The following is a 17,345-nucleotide window of genomic DNA, read 5'->3' as shown; positions in this document are numbered from 1 at the left end:
AGGGCACATTTCCATCAGATTTATGGCAGTTTTCATTCCGGGCTGATTCCCTCCACTCGGGGTAATTTATGGAGATGGGGCAGGCACTTAACCTCCGCTTACTCTATAGCATTGAGTCCACCAATGATCATATGTAAATTTATACAGAAGTGGCCTCCAACCTGCCCCAATCTGAGGGTCATGGATCAGAGCAGGTCATGCAGCCTCTAAGCTGGAAAACGAGGTCTCCAAGGTGGTTGTGGCTGACAGAAGTAGGATGGCTGAGTAGAAGTCAGGAGCAGGGTGGGAGGGGTGTAACAGTGATATTAGTAATGAAGATAGGTAATCTCTGATTCTGAGATAAAGGAAAGCATTATAGAGAGGTGTCATTTGCAACCTATTTTTATTACTCAAAACTGTATTGTCAAATCTGTCCACATTCATGGATATAGAAAGAGATATACATCCATGGTGTTTGATGTGTGTGTATTCAATTATATATGTAGTATGTACTCACTAGATAACTTGGGGGGAAAATTCCTAAAAATATAAAAAAGAAAAAAAAAACATTTTCCACCATTCAAAACTAGCTAAGCTTTATATTTCATTGTTTTTCCACCCAGTTATTTCATAAGCTCATCTGTTTTTATATAGCTATAATTATTGTGTTTATACCATTGTGTAACCTACTTTTGTTGTAGGACATGGAAATATAAGCTTTTTCCTATTAGGATGTTGGATTCCCATAAACACCATTTTAGTGCTTAAGTAACAGTCCAGTGTGTAGATACAGCAAAAATGGAATATTCAAACAGCATATATTTCATAACATGTGTGACTCAAAGACAGAGTTGAGCTAATGGGATGCCCCAGTGCAAGGTGGAATCTTGTGTATTGTCCAGAGAAGCTTTGATCTTCCTATATAAGTTGTCTCGATACTTTTTGCTGTCAGTTGAGTTTCTGTCCTTTTTAAGGGTGTTTCTGATTTGTGATGATGTCCTCTGAATAGGACATGGTCAGGTAAGAAAGCAGGGTGGCTGGTACAAAGCAATAAGGATAACTTTCGTAGGCTATACAATGGCCTTTAAAATGGCAATACTCTCTATCTGAGCGTACGTTAAGAGTCCATAGAAAAATAGAATTAAAAGACAAAATGGATCTTTCCATGAACTTTTTCAAGACCCCTAGTATTTTAATAAGGATTTTTCTTGATGATGGACATTGCTCTTTAAAAGTTACCTTCTACACTTCATGGCATGTAGGTAGGTAGAGATGTAGGAGGTAAGCCCTCATGTGACAGTTGGCTCCATCGGGAGAAGTTAAGCCCACAGACTCAGGCGTAGGATAGAGTCCTGGTCTCTTGATTCTTAGCTGAAGAGTTTTCTAGGTACTCTTACCTCTTCCCTTTGGATTCAAGCCTCTGTAACTATAGGACAAAGGAAACCCTACTTTACCTAAGAGTTTTACATCCATTTCCTAGTAAGTTCTTATGATTCAGCTTAGAACAGATGACTAAACTCGGGTCTAATGAGGTTGTATGTGTTATAAACTCTTAAAAATAAGAGTTGATAACTCTTATCTGTTTAGTGGGAGTACAAATACTACCTAATTCAGAGAAATGTCCTGGAGATGAATTCAACAGTTAGTATAAAGCATTTAGCATAATGTCTAGCAAATAGTAATTACTCAATAAATGTTAGCTGTCACCGTGATGACTGCAATAATTAAGAACATTTTCTACTTTTGCTGTCATAAACTCACCTCACATCCTTGGAAATTCCATTTCTCCTTTTTGAGCCTCAAAAGGAGGCTCCTGTCTGAAAAATGGTAGAAAAGGATATCACTAATGATTGTGAACAATCCTCCACTACTCACCTGCTATGGTTTTGGGATTTTCTTTACAGCAATTCAACCAATGAGGGGATGAATATTAAAAAATGCTGCAAGGGGTTCTGCATTGATATCCTGAAGAAGCTTTCCAGAACAGTGAAGTTTACCTACGACCTGTACCTGGTGACCAATGGGAAGCATGGCAAAAAGGTCAACAATGTGTGGAATGGAATGATTGGCGAAGTAAGTTATCTTTTCATCCCCTGGGCTGTCACTCGGACACAGGGCCTGAGGGCCTCAGGGATGTGGGGAAGCATAAACAGAATTACTGTTCTTTTTTTCTGCCTTGCTTGCAGGTGGTCTATCAACGAGCTGTCATGGCAGTGGGCTCGCTCACTATTAACGAGGAACGTTCTGAAGTGGTGGACTTCTCCGTGCCCTTTGTGGAGACGGGAATCAGTGTCATGGTTTCAAGAAGCAACGGCACTGTCTCGCCTTCTGCTTTTCTAGGTACGTGAACTTCATAGTGACGATTGCTTTCCTACAAGGAATTATAGGCATTCTGTCTTGTTGGCTTGAAGGATGGGACCATAAAGAACCGTGGTCAGCTCTCCTGGACCACACCAGCATATTCCAGAACATGTTGCATTTCAATGATCCAAATTCATTTCTCCCCTGGTTCACATCTCTCATGTATCATTAACCTAGAACTATCTGCTGAAAAAATCCCATTTCATGTTCAGATACTGGGTATTGACTGTAGAATGTAGACTAGTAGATATATTGCTTAAGCCTTGAACACATTTAAAAAATAAACCTATGGTGTCCACAGTTATTTTAAATCAGCCCGTAAACCTTTATTCAGCATCCACATAGCCATTCTCCATCCCACCTACAGTGACAGTCATTTATTTACTAGATGTAAGAGTGAAAATATTGATGACTGCCCAATGATTTATGCCAGTACTCCGATAAGCAAAACAGAAATAGCCAGAAAAGTATACACTGATTTAAAATTAACGGAATCATATTTTAAACATAGCTATCCTTTAAGCTGAATAGTCTATAAAGCAGGAAATTCTTTTGATTCTTCTTTTAACCATGTCATAAATTTATGTTCTTTACATAAAAGGTTTAGAAAAAAATCAAGGTAGACTTCTATTACCCATCATTTGGTTTTCTTTAGCACTGTAACTGTATGAGGGTACTTCAAAAAGCTCATGAAAGGATTTATATTATCCTTCAGTTTTATTTCTGTACGAATATTTTGAAGTACCCTCGTATATGCATTAGGTAGCCTGGCTAGAGTAGTTGCAAGTGCATGGAACATAGCCAAGTGCTATTAATTTTTCTTTAAAGGAAAGTGTTGTCTTGGCTGCTTGTATTGTAAATGATTTTTGATAGTGGCTACCTTGTTAAAGATGAGGGATTCCGAATATTAACTCCCCCTTGTCCCTCCCATATAAGTGGGTTTGTCCCAGACTTGGGAAGGTTAAGACAAACCTTAATCTCTAGAGGAAAACTGTAGGAGAGAGGGAAAGCAGTTACATTAAGTTCAACTAAATTTCTTACATTTTTCCAGAGACAAAAAACTTTATTAAAGAAAATTACAAACTAGAATCAATTTGTGGACACCAACTCCAACCCATAGTCTTATTTTTTACTATCTTCAGTTATATGTAATGTTATCATCCAGTAAAACTTTTTTATGCTTCATTCTCTTGAGTGAAATGTTGACTAACAGGATTTGGGATAATGCCTTACTCACAGAAGACTATTTTCATTCTTGATAATCCATTTAAGCTGTTGAAATCCTTGCCACTCACTGGATTTGATTTTGCTCCTGTTGCTTCAATTTTTGTAACCTTTGTTCGAGTAATGTGAACCTTGTCAAATAGTACACACCTCATTATGTTTCTTTTGTCTCTTTGTCTGACGTAGATACAGATACCCCATATCTTAATAAGGGAGCCTCACAATAGCAGGAAAAATACAACCGACTGATATTGACAATGAGGGCCAAATCTTAATAATAATTGAAAGGACACTCACTCTTTAATCACTCCTGGTCATGCTTTTTCCCCTGTTCCCTATTAGATTCTGACAGAGAGTCTTTTTCTCTACAGGTTAAGAAAAAGTTGGAGGAAGTGAGCTCGTGGAACAAAATAAAAAGAAATTTGTGTCTTTTCACAAATTGTTGCTGTATCTCCTTTGTGACCTGGGCACAATTTTTTCCCAGTTCAATCAGAGAGAAAAAAAAATCAATTGGCTTGTCTCATAAAAATGGGTCACTGATATTCAAACTGCCCTCAACCTACTTTCTCAAGATTTTTATCTTACCTGCATCTTTAGAACATTTCCATAAAAAGTCAAGCATTTTGTTAAATTTAGCCAAACCTCCTTTTACCCCTCCTCTTCCTGCTACATCTTGAAAAATAAAATAAAATAAATTGTAGCCAGAGGAAACTACTTTCAAAGCTGTTCTTGCATAGTAGGCTTAATATTTTTCCTAGTCACTTAATTATACTCCTATTTGATTGACTGTGCACCCCCTTATTTACAGTCATTATCTGCAGGTTTTGAAAGTCATAACGAACCGTGCTAAGCTACATTTTTCCATTCACTGGCTCAGTCATCTGGAAGAACCAAAACGTTCAAAATCTGATTGCATTGCTCTTGATTATTTCTTGTTCTCTCTCTTCCTCAAACTCTATTAACTCACATCAGAAACACTTTCAGGTAATGCCTCTGAGCTTTTGTGTAAAAATGTAACCAGTGGTTTTTCAAGGACAGAGATGATGTCTCTTGTAATATTCCCATCCAGTTAATTCTAAAGACTTTCCAAACAGGTTAGAGTTTTTGATCCAAAGAATGCTGACCTGGAGTCTTTTAGATTGAAGTTCCTTCATGAACAAATGTTGAATCTGTTTTAAGCTATTAGAGGATGTAATCAGAGCTACTTAAAAACATCTCTGGGTGACTCTTTAGACACTGTAGTCAGTGCTTCAACATTATTCTAATGTTTTTCTCCACCGTGGAGTGTGCATGTGTGTGCGTGTGCACGCACACACTGTGTGATGTCTGAGAATAGCAATCCTTCAGGGCACTTGCAGGTATTTAATTTACTAAAACCAGAATACTGTAGCAGAATCTTTTATCTCTGTGCCATGCTCACAAGTCAAGGGACAGATATTGTCACTTCCAAGAGAGAACACCTCCAGGAACAGTTTCTCGATCAGCTTCTACCTAATTTTCTGACTAGTGTGTTAGTGACCAGGATGCGTCTGCCAAATCAAACTCCAGTGCAGGTTTATAGATTCTGACGTGTGAATAGAAGAATTCCATAAGGATTTCCCCTAATTTAAAAAATAATGTTACCATAACCCGCAGAGAAATGGAAGTTATCAGATTAATATCTCTGTTTTATTTAAACCAGCGCACCTTTTGTAGTACTGTGGACTGCATACCTCCCCAAGTATTTCTGGCTTTAATCATGGAATCAAATAGCTATTTCATTTAATATATTGTGTGCGTACAGAGTGCAAGGCACACTGCCAAATGCTCTGTGTGTGCATGCTCATTTACTTACTACAGTGACCGTCCTTTGGTAGGACATACCATGCCATTAGTATACCTGACTTGGAAAATGACTTTAACATCTCTATTCTTGAATAGTAGGGATTTTTTAATCTCCTAATTATTCATTTATTTATCCTCCATTTTGATACACCTCATTACCAAATTGCTGTGATTTCAGGGACATAATACTGTTTGTTGCTGAGACTAAATTTAACTAAGATAGATTTCAGTTGTAGTCTCATTGATTTCTTGGAGCTCATCCTGTGTTATTTCAGCCAGGTAAGTGTCAAGTAAACACACCTGTTGCTTTTTAAACATATTTGCACTGTCAAAACTGCATAGCAGAGCCTTCCTTCCGGTTTTTAAATTGTCTAAAATAGTTCAAGCTTCTTCAGACATTAGTTCCTTGTTGTACATTAAACTCATTAAACTGGAATTTGTGATGACTTCTACCTTTGTTAGGTAGTCACAGACTCTAATAAGAAGGTGGCCTGCTTATCAGCTTAGTTATTATTATTATTACTAGCTTCATCAGGAAAACAGTTTAAAAATAACAAAATGTTCACTATTCAAGAGGTACTATTGGACTTAATATATTTTATGCTCAGAAAACATTTGCTTGTGAGAATAAAGATTTTAAGTTGATTGGCTGTTTCTTTCCAATGATATATTCAGGTGGAGATGTGTTCATTTTTAAAATTTATATCCTGTTGATTTTCTAGCAAATATATATCATAAGTGGATAAAATGGCCTCAATCAGCTAACTCTTCTATCCACAATCAGGTGGAAAAAATGTTAATTTATTTTACAGAACATCTCTTACCTTTCTAGAGTGTTCTAAAGTTTAGAACCTTGTGACTTGGCCTGCCCTTCTGAGACATCCACCTACTGCCTAAGTCACGTAGAAATGAACTGGTGAAAACTACTTTTAGGGGAAATTACCTCACTGCCTCTACTCTTTGAGTGATGCTTTTTCAGTGAATTATCACATGAATATGATACCCTCAAATGACTTTCAATTGCATTTAAGCCCATTATCAACACCAACAAGATTTCTAAAACTTGGAGATCTCATCTGCCTGAAGCAGAAGGCAAGATGGAGAGAGGAGTAGTAGCAGTGGCAGATTATGACCTTCCGATATTTCCATCAACCCTATGATCTTATAATTCTTTTCTAATGGATTGCAATTCTCCCGTCCAGAATTCCCTGCACATCAGCCCTCCAGTATGCAAAAGTAAAAATGAAAATAAAAAGTCAAAACCATTCTGATTTGTAGGAGCCTTATGGTTAACTCTGTATCTAGTCTTTTTTCTTCTTAGCTTTGGCCCCCTGGATGGGTCTATAATTATATAAGACTCCAGGGCCTGTTTGTTTGCATTCTGACTTTTTCCCTTGGTCTTATCATTCTTTTCTGTTTTTATGGTCCTTGACCTGATTTGTAAAATGCCATATCCTCTTCTCTATTTTTATTGTTATTTTATGCAGTCTCATAAAACACCTCAAATGTTCTGTAGATTAAAAAATGGTATAAGCATATGAATAAAAAATGACTAGCTTCTTTTGAAGGATCAGATTCAAATGAGGGAAAGTTTCCTGGTGATCCCGCAGATGGATGTTTGGGCTTCCTGCTGAAAGGGGGAGGAAGAGCTAACTGACCACATTCCATTCCTCCGGTCTGTCTATCTGCAGAGCCATTCAGCGCCTCCGTGTGGGTGATGATGTTTGTGATGCTGCTCATTGTGTCTGCCATAGCTGTTTTTGTCTTTGAATACTTCAGTCCTGTTGGATACAACAGAAACTTAGCCAAAGGGAAAGGTAAGGAAGCCTTCACGAGCATGAGTCCAGGTTGGTGCGATTTCATTGATCTGCCATGAAGATTTCAGTTTTAGAACACATTATCCTATATTGCTTTGCACACCACCGTATAAATAATGTCGGGTCATTAATATTACTTGTAATGGCAGACAAGTATGGTTTATTCATTTCAACTGAAAAAAGGATAAAATAAAATGAAAAATTGTAATCTTGATATAGTGTGAGGTCAATAGATGTCAGGCGAAAACCACTGTTATTCAGTCTGTTGAGAAAGCAGATTTAAAGAAAGGTTCTTTGGGCAATTAATTTTAAAAGGCGTGTCAAAAGAAATGTTAAAATTGTAGTGAGTCTCAACTTCAGTCCATGCAAAGAAAATGGCTTTCTAGAATCTAGTTTAAGAACATTTTTCGGACTACTGAATCGTATTTGCGTTAGTTTGACAGTAAGCATTAATGATAAAATGGTATCTTTCCCCAAAGATTTATATTTTCCTCTTGATAGTGCCTGACCTTAGTGCACTGTACTTGATAAAGGGGAAATCAGTAGCTAGGAAAAAATTAAATTGGGAGGCATTTATTGGCTAAAACTCATTAAGAGGCTCCCACACAAGCCAGTGTTCATGTCTGATATGTAAATACATTATATTGTTTCTAGTAGATGTTCCTTCCGCAATACACAACATCTTCTAAATAGTTCCAGGACCAAATCTCTTTCCCCCCAAAATGACTTGACATGGTGGAGCATAGGAGACCGTGAAGTCATAAATGCCCTCAAAAATAGGACACTTTAATTTAACACATATTGTTTCTATTTGGAAAATTTAATATTTGAAACAGCCAACGAGTCATGGGAATCTATTAGGAACAGCTTTATTGAAATCCTCCTACTTCGTAACCATTGAAGAGTAGTTATTACTATGTAAACCACCTGAAATCCATCAAATGGTTAAAATGCCATAAATGATAATTTGTTTAAATGGGAGGTTGCCAGCCTTCACTGGAAGGGTAGTGCAATTAACCATTAAGGAGTTTTCTAACAAAGTGGAATCTGAGACAGTTTTCCATGAGTTATCATACTGCAATAGAGTAAAACTTTACATTTGGATAATTTGAGTTTGTGCTGTTGTAAATTCACAGTGTTTATTAAGTATGTACCATATGCCAGGCCCTGTGCTGGTGTTGGGGAGAATGTGTTGAATCAGACAGAGACTTCCTGACTCTCAGGAGGCTTAGACTTTCGTTGTAGAAACAACATGCAGTAATCATAAAGTGTAATAAATCTCAAGAAGAGGAAGAAAAAACAGAATGAAATGATGATGATGGGGTGGGGCCACAGGGAAGGATATTCAGAAAAGATGATATTGAGCTGAAACCCAAAGAGTGAGAATGACTCGATCACATGAAAAATAGAGACAAGCATTCCATGCAGGAGGAACAGCAAACACAAAGGTGGAATCAATCTTGGTATGTTGAAGAAACAGAAAAGAAGTGAGTGAGTGAGGTGGACCACAGCATAAAACGAAGTCAGAGGGATAGGCAGTTGACCATGGTAAGTGTTCCAGATTTTCTTCAAAATGCAGTGGGAGGAAGAAAATGACAAACATGTACAGTGTGAGAAGGTCACTGAGCTACCCCATCGAGATAATGGGAGGGGATAGCAGCAGTGGAAGCAGGAAACCACTTAGGAAGCTGTCACAGTTTCCCTAGAGAAAGGATTACAGTTGTTTGGACTTGGGCAAGGGCAATGGAGAGGGAGATAAGTGCATAAATTTGAGATGTATCTTGGAGGGAGAGATGATCCAAGGGCCATCACGTGCAGTAATTTCTCCCTTGGCTGAAGCGTGCACTAGATGACTATTGTAAAAAAAGAAATTTAGCAGGCAAACTCCCCAGCCACTCCATTACATGGCCACTTTTTGATTTGTGCTCATTTGCATGTGGCAACTCTTGGGAAATGACAGCTACTTGTTTCTTGGTGCAAAATGGTTTTCTTTTACATTTCACTGCACTTTATGGGGAAAGGTATATGGCCCAGTAATAATATTCATGAATCAGGAATTCCCAAAAGTCTTGAACTGTTCCTTTGCAACTGCCTGTTTCTGATTCCCAAATAGCTATCACTTCTGATTAGCATGCATCTCTAATAAAATTAAATAGTTCATGAGGTTAACTGGACAGACTAGTTTTTTTCCTAAGAGTTCTCAGCCTCTTGGGAATAAGCCCAGAAGATCATAAAACTAGGCAAAGAGAAACGAGGGAGACTGAGACCGAGAAGGACAGAGTGAGCCACTTCTCTTTAATGTGTTGTATTATGGATATCTTAAGTGCTGCTGTAGCCTGAGTCTGGCCTCCATTGTGCATGAAGCTTGCTTTTCTTAGGCTTCCTGCCCGGAACTTCATAACTTCCATCAATCTGCGTACACTTTCCCTACTTTATTTATTGCCAACTCTACTTACATCACCAACCAAAGTCAGAGTGGACCGTTTTTTCATGTTTTCATTTACTTAAATGACATAAAAATTAACCGTCTGCTAAAGGAAGACCTTTCCCCCCATGAAATGAGGGCATAAATTGATTTTTTATCCTGCGCAAAACAAAGACTTAAAAACCCTAACATGAGTGTTTTACATCCTGCGTATGCCTCATCTCAATAAATTTTGGCTTACAGTTCTACCTCTTTAGTTAAGTCTGTTTCACTAACGTTTAAGAATCTTAAAAGGTACACATAACTGTTGCAAGGATACAGAGAGGATGAAAACGTGCTGTGATATCAGAGTTGATTTTCCATGACCCTGCAACGAAATGTATTCCATACGTAAAGGGCTGGAAGAATTAAGCTCTGTTGTTTCATTGTTTAATCCCTCCATTTGGAGAGGGTTTTAGTTTGGTTAAATTCCTATATTGTGAACACTTTACATCTGAGTTTGAACAGCAGCAATTGCTAGGAACAACCGGGTTAGAATATCAAACATCTGTCCCGCTGAGTTGCGTGGTGCTTTGATGATAGCACATCCGATGAATACTGAAGCAGCCCCCATGAATGTATTTTGTCAGGCTTTCTTTATGTTTGTTAAGGAGATCAGTTCCTCCAAATGGAAATCAAATCCAAATTTAAAACAGGTCATCACACTAAGTCACATTCATTTTTGCATAACCATTTTCTTTGCCTTTTTTTCTTGTTTTTTGTTTTTTAACAAACAGGATAAAAATCCAGTTAGATAGAAATGTTGGAAGAATATTAATTTTTAAAGAATAATGATATTATTGGGGCTGCAGTTCTGGAGCAATGATAGGACACAACTATAATAGATTTCCATCTTTGGGCAAACTTTATTACCGCTGGTGTCTGCCACACAGTTTTACATGCGGAAGTATGTATTTTGAGTAAACGCTGAGAATGTCCTTTCTGTCACTTGCAGCACCCCATGGGCCTTCTTTTACCATCGGAAAGGCTATCTGGCTCCTTTGGGGCCTGGTGTTCAACAACTCTGTGCCTGTCCAGAACCCTAAAGGTACCACCAGCAAGATCATGGTGTCAGTATGGGCCTTCTTCGCCGTCATATTCCTGGCCAGTTACACGGCCAATCTGGCTGCTTTCATGATCCAGGAGGAATTTGTGGACCAAGTGACTGGCCTCAGTGACAAAAAGGTAAGGTCACCTAGCTTTTATATGTGTCTAAGGGTTGTTTGTAACTGCTCTCCCTGAAGAAGGGACTGATTCAAGTGCTTATCATTCAGATCTGTCAACTCTAAAGCACAAAGTCAAAGCTTTTTTCTTTCCCCCTTAACGCAAATTGGCATATTTCTAAAAAAATTTAGGAACAGAACTTTAATCTTAGCTCTCCTGAGTCTAAAAGATTCTGGATCTAATTTGCAAGCATAGTTTCCCCAGGTGGTCCTTTCTCGTATTCATATGATCTTTCTGATGATGTTTACAAAGACCCGTGACTCAAGAGCACATTATAGTTGAGGGTGAAATTCATCCTTTCAAGGAGAGCACGATGCTGAGGAGCGTCCACTAGCCTGAAAAGGAGAAGCTTGGGGTGAAGGGACACTCTAGGCTCTAGGTGCCTGCTAGCTCTGTGACCTTGGATGAATCTCTTATGTAGTCTGTGCTTTGTATCCCTCATCTGTGACATGAAAAAAAGTCTTCTCTAAGCCCTACCCAGAGACTAAGTTATCTGACAGCTCCTCTGTGCTATGCAGCCAAATCAGCCTCATCACCAGCACTTCTGACTCACCTGAAATGTCTTCAAGGGACATATGAGGAGTAGAGAGTTTTTAAAAAATTTCTGCCTTGTTCCTTCTACACATCTCCATTGCTCCCTTGTGGGGCTGTGCATTCCACATCAGTAAGACGGGAGTATAACACCTGCTCCCTCTATTCTCCACTGAAATGTAACCAGGGTTGCGGAATTTGAGTGGTTATTCAGAAATGCACGTGGAGGAAGAAAAGAGGTAAACTGGGTGCATCCTCTTACTGAAATTTTAGTCCGGGAAACAAAACTTGACTTGCAAAGCTCAGCAGTGTCGAGATTGCTGCACTGCAGAGATTTTTCTGCTTTGTGTGTGTGAGGATAATTTGTCTCTCTTTATGAAACCTCACTATCGTATCTTGTTGACATGAGTCTACATATATCCTTTTGGAAATCAACAAAATGCTGAATAGAAAATCAGTCCGTGAAAAGCCTTTACAGCTTACTCATGATATACCCTGTGGAAAGAGGTACAAAGAGCCTTGTCAAGACAGATGATGAGGGTTGGGGCTAAAGATGGAGTTACCTTTACAGAGGTGCCATGTGAGTAGGTGGTTTCTCTTCAGTGGCTTCCTGCTGTCGCTTGAGTAAGCTCCACTCTGCTCCTACGGCCTATGAAACCCTTTCTTATCTAACCTACTCCTACATGTTTCCTCTGCTTGCTAACTAAATCTCTCTCTCTGCTCCTTAAACACTAAGTCCCTTTCTACCTCACTGCCCTTTTGCTTCCTATGTCTGCTGCCTGGAATGTTCCTACCTCTGTCTTCTCATGCCTGGCTCCACCTTGAAGTTCAGGTCTTAAGGAAAACATCTCCTCCTCAGAGAGATCATTCCTGTCTACCATGGTGAACTGGACAGACTGTGCTCAGGCTCCCAAGAAACTTAAATTCTAGGAGGAAGAAATAAACAATACACAAGTAAATGGTAAGGAAGAAGAAAACTGCAGGCAGGAATAAGTGTGATAAAGGAGATAAAACTGATGAGACCGACCAAAATTGGCTCTGGGGAGGAGGATCTCAGGGATGTGCTTTTAATCCTGTTATCTGGTACCTAGGCATTATCTGGCACTCAGTATCTGCTGGTTGTTTGGATGAATAAATGTGTGGTCGGATGCTGTGCACTCCCCCCCACACGCCCCCCATCTCCTGGGATTCTTTTCCGGCTTTGTGTGCCCAGCCCCACCCTTCCATGCTTTGCTGACAAAGGCTCAAACCAGGGATCCTCAGAGAGTTATTACCTTTGGGCACTGGAATGATAAATGCCTGGGAATTTAAGTTCCCCCAATCCTCGCAGTCACCTGGGACCAACGGCTAGCCAGTGTGAGAGTCCAGAAGACCAGCTGCTCTCTTGCTTCTGAGCAGAACAAGCCCTGAGGTTTTGACTCTCCAGAGTGTTAACTGACTCCCCGGAGATCCCCACAGGACCAGGCAGAAGCTGAGACCTTGCTTTAAATCACAGCCAAGGTTGGCTTCTTCCCCTTCTCTAACCTTCCCCCACTCGCTTGCTAGTTTCTCCTGGAGCCCTACCTTAATAAATCATAGTCACCCAAACCCTTGACTCAGGGTCGGCTTTTGGCAGAACCCGTCGAAAGCATCTGGCGTCCGGGAGGAGGCAACAAAGCACTGCATTTGGAGACAGAGAAGGTGGCTTCTTTTACCTCAGTTGGTTGGAGCGTGGTGCTGCTAACATCGAGGTTCAGGGTTCAATCTCTGTACCGGCCAGCTGCTGAAAAAGGAAAGGTGGCTTTTTGTTTTCTCTCTGCCACCATCTAGCCAGGTGATGTTTTTAAAGTCAGATAATTTCACTGTGCCTGCTTATTCTTCTCTGTAAATTAGAGAATCATAGAGACAGTGAAGATCAAAGGAGCCTGCATATGAAAATGCGCCTTATAGCCTATAAAACCCTCCACAGACACAATGCACCGTTATGTGACTCTATCACGTTATGGGATCAAAAGTGAGATTCCTAGAAGTGATTGGAAATGCAGTGGAAACAGTGGGGAACCAAGTCCTGGACGAGAGGATTTTTCAAGAAAGCATTTGGCAGCATTTTTTTGCTTTTTGTTGCTATTTTCAAAGGCAAGGGGAAAAAAATCCCTTGCTATGTAATTCTGGGTCTAAACAATATGACCAGTTGTGGGAAAGCTAATTAAAACCACTAATAATGTGACTGACCTTCTCTGACTTGGAAATACCCCGTAACAGATACCATATCCTCATGAGACACAGCTCAGTTTCCCTGCTCAGAGCATTAGAAGCATGCCGATAGCTCTTTTAATTAAATGTTGGATACAATTAGATAAACAGCAAAATTCTTTGAGTAAAAAAGCTAAATGCTCCCAGAAGATTAATAGCACATACACCAAGATAGTCTGCAAAACGAAAATCTATATTGAATCAATTTGTTATCATACTGTACACAGTGGTTTGTTTTGCTTTTGAGTTTTGCTTTTTGTTTTTTTAATCATGGATACCTGTGTAACAACTCAGGTTTTCAATATCTTTAAGCCATTAGTGCTTGCTGTGAAAGAGGCGTATTTGGAGCTCATGGTGTGCTCACACGAGCTTGGGCTTAAATTATAAATAGGTGAATTCGTGGGTAGATGCTTCCCTAGGAATTATTAAAGGGAAATTGGAATGTTCGCAGAGACCCTTTCCAAAATATTGGGAATAACTATGATAGAGGAAACCCATCTCTGGGAAGCAGATTTATGTAGTGGGAAGAGCAATATCGTGTTTGGGATCAAGTGGATCTGGGTTCTAATCCTGATCTTGCCATATAATGGTTGTATGGCCTTCTGTATGTCAATATCCCCAAGGCTTAATTTCCTAATAAAGGGACCATATTAATACCTTTCTGGCAAGGTTGATATGAGCATTAGAAATAATCCTCACGCTGTGCCTGGCACATGGTAGATGATCCTGTTAAAACTGCTGTTTCCTCCTCCCACCCTCCTCCTTTCCACTTCCCCTTTTCATTTGTCTCCCCCTTCTCTTTATCTCCCTTCACCTCCTCATTATCATCATCACTGCCTGATTCAAACCATTCCTCACTTCTGGAGCATGAAACATCGTTGCACTGAGTTGGTCTTTTGTGACAGCCCATGGAGGGAACTCAGGCGACTTCCCTAGGTGAATGATCCCAAGAAGGTGCTTTCAGGGAGTCATGCTGTCTCTGGGCTCTGTGACTACATCGCTGAGCGGTTCCAGTCCAGGCAGGGGGGCCTCTGAGTCCATCCCCCCTCTGCTTAAGGCCACACCCGAATGATGGTCACATCAAGAAGCTTGTGGAGCTTCCCCAACAGAAGTCTGTACTAGAAATAGGGGCTCCAGTTGCCAGATGCCCCTTATTGACAGACACAGAAGACAGATAGACATTTTAAATAAATGTCTAACTTCTGTTTCATAAGAACAATGAAATGTCTTGGTTAATTGCTGCATTTTTCCTAAAAAATTTATTTTCCAGTTCCGCATCTCTACCTCTTCTATCATAAAATGCTTTCCATGTCTTATCCACTTGGATGACCTGTCTCCATATTGAGTGGGGAAAAATTTGGAAAGTAGTCCTCTGTTCTCCAAACTGGAGGGAGACTGGCTGTGTCATTTGGCTGAAGCTAATCTGGGTAACAACAAGTGACATGTATCAAGCATTGGAAGATGCTGGGTGTTCTTTCAGACACTTGATTACTTATGAAACCAGTCCCCAATTCACAGATAAAGAAACTGAGACCCAAAGAGCTTCAGTGGCTGCCCATAATGACTCAGTTCCTAAGCAGGAGATGAGTAGTTGAACTTGGCTTCCCTAAACCCAAGGTCGGGTGAAGCCAGTTAATATGAACAACAGGGCAGCCTCAAGAGGAGCTGTGCGGAGTTGCACTGACTCTGGACATTGTGATTCCATTGCCCTGTGGTCTTGCTGACAACAGAAACCTCCCACAACACCCCTTCCTGTGCTAAAGCACGCTTTCTGCCTGCACATGGAACTCTCTGGGAGAAAGTCGCACTTTCTAGAAATCATTCCTGCAGGAAATGTGGAATGCATCCTCATTGTAGACCCTGGGACTTAAGAGATGAGCTTTTCTTGCCCCTAACTATTTTTTCCCACAGTAGGTCATGACTTTTTATTGTGCCATGAAATTAACTTAAGGGTTGTGACCATTAAATAACATAGAACATCACAGATAACATTAGAGTATATCTCGTGGAGAAGGAGCGAGTACTGTCAACTTCTGTGTATGTGTACAGGGTGGCAACTGAAAATGTATTGTGAGTCATGCTTTAAAAAGCCTGACAGTCTTTAGCCTGGTGGAAAAGGTTCCTGGATCTTGGTACCAGGCTGAATTTTGTGTGGGTGATGGTACTATCAAGGCCAGAGAAGTGTGGAAAGCACCGCAGAGGCTGAATATCCGTCTCTGTCACTGTGCAAACTTGAAGCAGGGAAGAGAGACATGCTTCTCCTCTGCAACAGATGGGGAGAAAAGTGGAAGGCATTTAGTCAAAAAGGCCGTCTCTGATGTCTCTGGAGATTGAGAACGGCTGCTGCAACTAGGTTTATGAACAGCCCTATTCCTCTGTCCCCCAGAGTAGGTGGCTGCTGTGCATATGACCCTGGGCTTGTGCCTCCTTCTCATTTGTGACAAGCTAAGGTGCTACTTGGCAGAGTCACCGCAAAGAGCATTTTGCTGTTCACACACACACACACATGCCTGCACACACGCACGTGCACACACACAAACTCCCAGTGCAAGGCTTGCCTGGCAGGAGTATCTCATCTGAACAATGAATGGCCACTTCTCCCAAATCCGGTTATGGCTGCTAATTAGGCGACAGCATGCCTAATTTAGGGGAAACAATTTTCAACTGAAAATTTTAATTAACGGTGAAATGAAGTGTGAGTCTGGAAAACAGAATAATGTTTCCAGTTGATCTGACTCTTGGGTACATTTGGACACTTTCTCCGGCAGTTCTCGGTTCTGTGGAAGGCACACCGGATGTCGGAGAGAACTCCAGATTGTAGTCCTAATTCTGGCACTGATTTTCTCAGTGTTTTTCCCCTCTTGGGGTCTCCAGGTCCTCATCTCTAAATGAGGAGGGGGTCACTAGCAATGGTCTCTAAGGAACGATAGAGTTAAGACTCGAGTCTGTGGTCAGGAACATCTAGGTTTGAGTTCTGGGCCACTACTTGCTAGTAGTGTAATATTAAATAGATTGTGTAACCTCTCTGAGCCTCAGTTTCTTCATCTGTAAGATGGAGCCTTTAAGATTAGCTATCTGGTAGGGCCATTGTGAGGATTAAATGAGCTAACACTTGAAAAGTTCTTGGCACAAGCTGGTCCCAACTAAGTCCTCAAAAAGTATTATCTATTCTATCATTACTTTCTAGTTCAGAATTTCATGTTTTCTGTGGGGCTCAGATTCCTTTTTTGCCCACAATGCTAATAAAGACAAAAAAAGTAATACTAGCTTTATTTTTGTGTGCTTACTGCGTTCCAGGCACTATTCTAATTATCTGATGTATTAGTCCATTTCTGTTGCTTATAACAAAATACCCGAAACTGGGTGAATTATAAAGAAAACAAAATTTATTGCTTACAGTTTTGGAGACCAGGGAGTCCAAAGCCCAGGGAACACATCTGGTGAAGGCCTTGGTAGTGGTGACAGTGACTTGGGGGTCTCACATGGCAGATGGCAGAGCAGAAAGAGATAGTTCCTCATGCACTCTCATTTTAAAGCTCTCAGAACCACACCCATGACCATTATGTTTAATCTATTCATTAGGCATGGTCCTATGATCTAATCACCTCTTCAAGACCCCACTTTTCAATTACCATAATAGGATTTCCCACCCTCTTAACAGTTGTAGTGGGGATCAAGCTACTAATACA

The 17,345-nt window shown here is 40.2% G+C and overlaps 1 protein-coding gene across 2 annotated transcripts in view; it reads left to right on the top strand.

The window, feature by feature from the left end:
- Nucleotides 1–17,345, top strand: part of GRIN2A (glutamate ionotropic receptor NMDA type subunit 2A) — a 393,456-nt gene that overhangs the window by 319,703 nt on the left and 56,408 nt on the right. For both annotated transcript variants that reach the window (XM_063100338.1, XM_063100339.1), the window contains exons 5-8: nucleotides 1,884–2,052; nucleotides 2,166–2,319; nucleotides 7,080–7,205; nucleotides 10,625–10,854. In XM_063100338.1, the coding sequence (XP_062956408.1) occupies nucleotides 1,884–2,052; nucleotides 2,166–2,319; nucleotides 7,080–7,205; nucleotides 10,625–10,854 (679 nt within the window). The remainder of the gene's footprint in view (nucleotides 1–1,883; nucleotides 2,053–2,165; nucleotides 2,320–7,079; nucleotides 7,206–10,624; nucleotides 10,855–17,345) is intronic.

The sequence above is a fragment of the Cynocephalus volans genome, chromosome 6, assembly GCF_027409185.1.
Source record: "Cynocephalus volans isolate mCynVol1 chromosome 6, mCynVol1.pri, whole genome shotgun sequence".
NCBI lineage: Eukaryota > Metazoa > Chordata > Mammalia > Dermoptera > Cynocephalidae > Cynocephalus > Cynocephalus volans.
This window is presented reverse-complemented; position numbering and strand designations above follow the sequence as displayed.